General features: G+C 35.3%; 1 protein-coding gene across 1 annotated transcript; it reads right to left on the reverse strand.

The window, feature by feature from the left end:
- Positions 1-3,424: 3,424 nt before the first annotated feature.
- On the reverse strand, positions 3,425-6,151 carry PANC (pantoate-beta-alanine ligase). The gene is made up of 4 exons (XM_086642186.1): positions 5,455-6,151; positions 4,587-4,700; positions 4,180-4,311; positions 3,425-3,734 (listed from the first exon to the last, which is right to left on the reverse strand). Exons 1-4 carry the CDS (start codon positions 6,082-6,084, stop codon positions 3,618-3,620), a joined length of 993 nt encoding a protein of 330 aa, XP_086498312.1. The 5' UTR covers positions 6,085-6,151; the 3' UTR covers positions 3,425-3,617.
- Positions 6,152-6,772: the final 621 nt, after the last annotated feature.

The following is a 6,772-nucleotide window of genomic DNA, read 5'->3' on the forward strand; positions in this document are numbered from 1 at the left end:
ATTTTAATGCTTTAAATTTAGAATTAAGAAGGGTAGTAATGACATTTACCTGAAAATAGGGGGTCATATTTGAATTTAAGAAAAAAAAAAGGGGGGGCCATAAAGGAAGCTGGTCACAAAGTAGGGGGCCATATAGGAATTAACTCTAAAGTCTAAACTCCAAGTAATGACTCATTTCATTACAAATGTGAATTTGAATCTAGGGTAAATTCTATTTTAGCCTCTAGTTTGTGGTCAACTCACCGTTTGGACTTTCATATGCGTCTTGTGTAGTTTTACTAGTTTCCAATGGCCAAAAAAGTTCACCTTTTTCCCGAAATATCTTTAGGGCCAAAATAATATTGATTTCCAAAAAACTTAAAAACGTTTTAAATCCACCTCATCTCTCCTTATCTCCTTCATTTCATCATTTTTCTCTTCCACTTCATCTCTCCATCCTGTCGGCCTCCCAATTGTTTTCGACGAAGGTCGTTGACGGTCACTTTTTCCGGCAACTTTCAAACTCAAAAAAAAGTGGTCAATATATAGAGAAACAAAAATCTTATAATAACACGCTTATTTGACCTCCATCTAATTGGGGCACACAAATGTAAGGACCTAATATTAAAATAAAAATTAACTTAAAGATCATAAAAAAAATACAATAGATTAAACACAATCTTCTCTTTTTTTTCTTCTTCTTCTTTTGTCATTACTACAACAAAACTACAACTCCCGTCACCTTCGAGCATATAACAAAAGAGGATCTTATTCTTCTTCATCTTCCTCCCTTGCCCTCAAACATATAACGGAAGAGGATCCTCTTCTTCCTATTTCAACATTACTAAAACTAAGCTACAACCTCCCTCACCCTCAAACATATAAAGGAAGAGAATCGAAGTTCGAATCTCTCCAATTCACTCATTATTTCATTTTGCAAGCCCTTAACGATAAAAGAAAAAATTATGACGGATAAAAATCAACCACCCCAATTTTGTGGCAGCTTTTCTTCTCATAGGTCGAATTTTCGTCGGAATCCCACGAAAATTTTGACATGTCAGAGGCAAAATTGTCAGATTTCGTGGCAAAACATCATCTAATTTGCCAACTTTTTGTGGGATTCCCACGGAAGACGAGCATGAGCAAAAAAATTTGGGTTTATAGAGTCCCAAAATCTTAGAAACTAAGCTCAAGTCTTCCCTCAAAATACCAGATATTTGAAGTTATCCAACAAAAATTCAAGTATGTTGATGAAGAAATAACCTATCATTTTGAAGTTTTGCGTTTGAATAAAAAATTATGTTTCCCTCTCTTTGTGAAGGCTCTTCAACTATGGGGTGTCTTTGATTTGTTTGATCTTGTCATCTTCAAGATGCTCTCCTCACACTTTATCTCTTTAAAAATAAGAAGAAGAAGACAAAAATCTACGGGTCATGAGTGGAGGTGAGACTTAGCTTGAGAAATAAATCTTTTAAGGATATCAGTTTAAGTGTAGTATATTTTTGTCCATATAAGATTTCTGATTTTTATGTTGTCCACTTAAATTTTTGGTCGTATATGAATTTTATTTCTTCATAAAGGCCACCAAAGCTAAACTACCTTTTCCTCTTCCTTCATTTTCTTCTTCTATTTCTCTCTCTAGGTTTCCCTTCACCAGGGTTCCTGCTGGCGAAGGAGAACCTAGAGAGAGAAGATGGTGAAGTAGCGAGACAGAGAGATGAAGTGGAGGAGAGTAGTGGATAAATGGAGGAGATATAGGGCAGACGATGTGGCGTTTAATATTTGTAAATATTTTTAGGAATTAATTATATTTAGGCCACATGTTCCTTGAAAAGCTGAAATTTTTTTGACACTTGAAGACCAAAACGTACTGTCGGACACTTACGGAGGTCAAAGCGACGAGTTAGTCACAAATTAGGAGCCAAAACAAAATTAATCCTTGAATGTAACTTATTTTAGTAGAACTAAAAATCGGAGTCGGTTAAACATTCATAATAAAAATAAAAAAGACAACGACATATTGGACTACAAAAATTAGTAGAAAAATTTCGTTTTTGGCCCCAAATTTGTAACCAACTCACCGTTTTGGCCCCCAATTTGTGACCAACTCACCGACTTGGCCCCATAAGTGTTTGGGCTTCCGATTTAGCCCCTAATAAGTGTCTGAGCTTCCTGTTTGGCTCCCAAACTTTGTCAAACCTCCCAATCTCACCCCTATGGAATTTTTGTAATTAACATTTTTCTTTTATATATCTAACTTATATTTATTAATTTCCACCTCATCATCTTCAACCTTAGAATGTCACCGACCGACCACTTTTCCAGCATTCTAATTTTTCTACAAAAAATAATTATTTTTACCTCCAGCTTTCCCACCTTTTTTTTTCTCTCTTTGTCTTCTATTTCTCTCTCTATCTTTTTTTCTCTCTCTTTCATTTATCTGACTATCTATCTTCCTTCTTTGCTTCGACGACAAGGAAAACCGTCGAAATTTCGCCTTCTTCATCTAAAATCCCAGACAAAGAGGAACCCTCTTTTTTCTGGGATTTCCAGATGAAGAGGGGCTTCGTCTTTTCGTCTTCGTTTGGAAACCCCAAACGAAGAGGAGACGAATTCCGGCGAAGGGGTTCTCCCCTTCGCTGGAACAAAGAGAAGGTTGAGGCTTAAAGGGAGGGACATGGAAAAGATAGGGATGGAGGGAGATGAAAGAGAAGATAGAGAAAGAAGGTGGTAATAAGAAAGAAAGAGTTAATAAAAATTATGTCCCCCGGAAAAAGTAAATGCACGACGATTTTTTCTGGTAACCATCTCGAGTAGATGATTTGATGTGGAGGAAAGAGAAAGATGAGGTAGAGGAAAGAGATGAATGAGGTAGAGATGAAAGAGATGGATGAGTTGGATAAATAATGCCATAGGGGTAAAAGTGGAAGGCTTGACAAAATTTAGAGGTCAAGTAAGAAACCCAGACACTTATAGGGGTCAAAGAAGAAGCTCAATCACTTATTGGGGCCAAAACGACGAGTCAGTCACATATTGGAGGCCAAAACGAAATTAGCCCATCAAAATATAAAAATAACCTTTATACCTTAATCTTGCCCCCCATCTACACCATATTAAAGGTTGTCTTTAGATTTTGTAGAAATATTTGTTCAGTCATCTCAACTATTTTTTGCCTTCTGCCTTCTTTTACTCTCTTACCGTTATTTGACTGTGTTTTTTATATGCAAGTGTTTCTCTAACCTTTAAAAAACGAAAATTTGTACCTCACCATCTTTCATTATTTTTATTGCTTTTCTCAACAATTTTTTCTGAAACATTTCAGTTTTCAAATGAAATGATGAATAATCTGAACTACAAGTAAATATACAAAAGAAATTAAAACAAGTAAATAAAAGCTCTTTTAATATCTGTAGCCCTAGAGAACCTGCCTTCAGAACACCACATGAACCAAACAACTTTCTTCTATTGAATTTCACACTTTTATTTGAACTTTCTTTTGTGTGGAATGATACGAAAGTTTATCGATCAAGTCATTAACAAAAGAACTCCAGACATTTCAAGTTAGTATACAATTGAAAAACAATAACATGCACCTGTCCTAATACTAACTTGAATGCTTCCACAAAAAATGGGTCTAATCAGAAACTTATTTCCATGTTGTCTATGAGCCTAACCTTTCCAAACCAGGCGGCAACGCAAAATACAACAGGCTTCCGTATCTGCTCGACTGCTTCCAAACTTTCTTGGTCCACAATCTGCATAAATAGACCATGCTTAGGCCATGCCAACGCGAGGTAGTTTCCAATTGCCATTTTGAACTTTTAAATATTAAAGATGAGGTAGAATTGCAGTTTGTTCGCACAAGTTTGGTAGAAATCTCTCCAAGTATCCGTAACAATGTTTTGAAACTACAAATATTCACGCCATAGCTCGCCGAATTCAAATGGGCAAAATTTTGAATTGGTTTGGCTGGTATTTTGTGCGGCGTTTAATATCACCTAACCCAACACCACCAAGGCATGAATGGGGATTAGTACTATTCGCATATATTGGGCACACACCAAGCAGAGGGCGGACCCCTATATGCTCTATTCACCATTTGCATAGCCGACATTCAGGATTTATAGCTTCGAGATAAGTTGTCGCTCAGTAAGTAAATGAATATGAATAAGATTTTGAATTTATTTTTAAAACCATTACCTCAGTATAATCAATCTTTCCACCAGCATCAAGGATCGCCTGAGTGACAGAATTTCTCAATTCTCTACATGAAACTTGGCCATTCTGTGCAACACATTTAGATCTAAGCAGTGATTTACTTATGGATAAGGCCTGCACAAATTTGACAAAAGTTATGCGCATAAAGATGGATAATGACTCGTGAAATATCATGATAAGGATGTCAACTTTATCACAATTTCTACTAAAATAAGAAAGAGATATATTTTACGTATTTTAAAAAAAAAGGTTAGAAGGATGAGAGTGAAATACTTGTATGATCTTTTTCATTTATAAGCGATGACTATAATAATAGGAAAAATTCCATATGAACTCCAAATTTGGATTTGGATGAATAAACAAACTGATATAAGTAGTGAACGAGAAACCTTTTCCCTCTCTTCCGGCGAGAGGTGTACATTGCGGGAACTCATTGCCAGGCCATCAGCATCACGCATTATCTCACAACCAATCACTTCTATTGAGAAATCGAGGTCCCGAACCTGAACAATAATCAGTTATTATCAGTTTATCAATAAATGAAAATGTTCAAACTTCAAAACTTACAAAAAATCAAGAACTCAACGACAAGCAATTTACCAAAATCGTCATACATAACCAGTGCGATAAAAAGAATTTTGCACAGATATAAATTATCAGTTCATACATATGGCACAGATCACAAAGATTAAAAAAAAGAAAAGAAAGACAGCATAAGATGTTTCAAGAGTATACGGACAGAAATGTTGGAGCTTTTATTTGGTTCTTTTGCATTATGAAAGATTACAAAAGGAAGTAATCAACAGTATGAGACATGCTGTTTTGGGCATCCAAAACTCAAGCTTCTACTAACTCACCTATAACCAAGGAAGATAAAGAGCACAAAATCAAGGACAAAATCATTGTATTTGGTAATAGCTAGAATAAACAAATTTGAAAGTGGAGCAAGTGGAAAGTGTGAAGTTTGTGGTAACTCCAACTCGAAACGAATCCGCAATGAGTGGAGAGGACGTAGACATTATATTTTTTTGTTGCTAGATCGCCCTTCTCCCATGTGGGACTATTCTCATAGAAAGTAGAAATGAGATTATATAAAATGAACTAAAATCCGACTTTGTGAACGCATAATTTAAACATGATTGAAAAAGTAAGAATTGAACTTAAGAGGGCATAATTGACATAATAGTGAGAAATCCGATTTTGTGAACTCAGAATTCAAACATGATTGAAAAAGTAAGAATTGAATAAGAAACAAACCATTCTCTTAATAATCCGCCATTGCTGATAATCTTTCTTGCCAAAGACAGCTACATCAGGCTCAATAATATTGAACAATTTGGTAACAACAGTAGCAACTCCTCTAAAGAAAATAGGTCTACTCTTTCCACACATTCCTTTCTCCAATCTCTCTACTCTCACCCATGTTTCGTGCCCTAATTTTCTCTCCTCAACACAAGAAACCAACCCTTTCTCTCCCCTATCTTGTTCATCCTCTTCCTTACTACTAAAATTAGTATCAGTAATCAGATCTTCACCGTAATCATAGAGATTATGAGGGTTAAATACAACATCAACACCACCAGGGACTGACAGAAGCTTTTGAATATCACTTTTAAAATCAGAAGGGTAAGTTGATAGATCTTCTGAAGGTGAGAACTGAGATGGGTTGACATAGATTGAGACGACAATGAGTTGGGTATGATTATGAGCTTCTTCAATGAGTGAAATATGACCTTGGTGAAGGTAACCCATTGTTGGAACTAAACCTATCGTTTTGCCTTGAGCTCTCATGGATCTTGACCATTTTCTCATCTCGTCCTTGTCTCTGATTATCTTTATGCCTTCTTCTCTCTTCTCCATTTCTGCCTCTCTCCCTCTCTGTGCCATCAAGTTTCAGGCTCTATATTCATAGCCAACCAAAGGGGACCTAACCTGTCGTTTATTTTCCATATATAGAAAATGAATGTTCTGGTTAAATATTACACATAATAAGAACAAATTTTGATTTTTTTTATTTAGTTTTTGTTTATGAGAAATCGACTACGATCTATGTTAGTCGTTACAAGCCATTGATACACATGAAGATGTGTTTTAAACCATAATGAAAGATGCCTAAAGCCTGACAAATTTATTATATAATTTACTATTTTATTTTATATATTGTCTAAATTACATGGGATAAATCTTGATGACAAATTGCTTCCACCGAGATTCGATCTCACGACCTCATGAACTTAAAGGTGGTGGACGATTTTTTTTTTCTCTAGTTAATGTTATTGTTATCATAGTTATTACGTGACTACGTGTAGTTCTGAATTGTGTATAAAATCATTTTCTCTAAAGCATAGTTACATATTTTAGAGTTTATTTCTTGTTTTTCTTCTTCCTCTTAATCTAAATCGGACTTCAACATCAACAAGTTTAGTCTTAGAGAGAGCAAAGTTCTTCTACTAACAATCTGGTTTTATTATCGTCAATGACAACCTAAAAGTTCTCGTGATTTTTTTTTTGCTCTTGTGATGTTTGGATAAGAGATTTTATCATGGGTTGATGATAACGGAGATCAAGGAGGATT

This window comes from Eschscholzia californica, unplaced genomic scaffold, assembly GCF_041429995.1.
Source record: "Eschscholzia californica isolate CP2 unplaced genomic scaffold, dmEscCali1.0.p SCAF_5, whole genome shotgun sequence".
In the NCBI taxonomy this organism is placed as follows: Eukaryota; Viridiplantae; Streptophyta; class Magnoliopsida; order Ranunculales; family Papaveraceae; genus Eschscholzia; species Eschscholzia californica.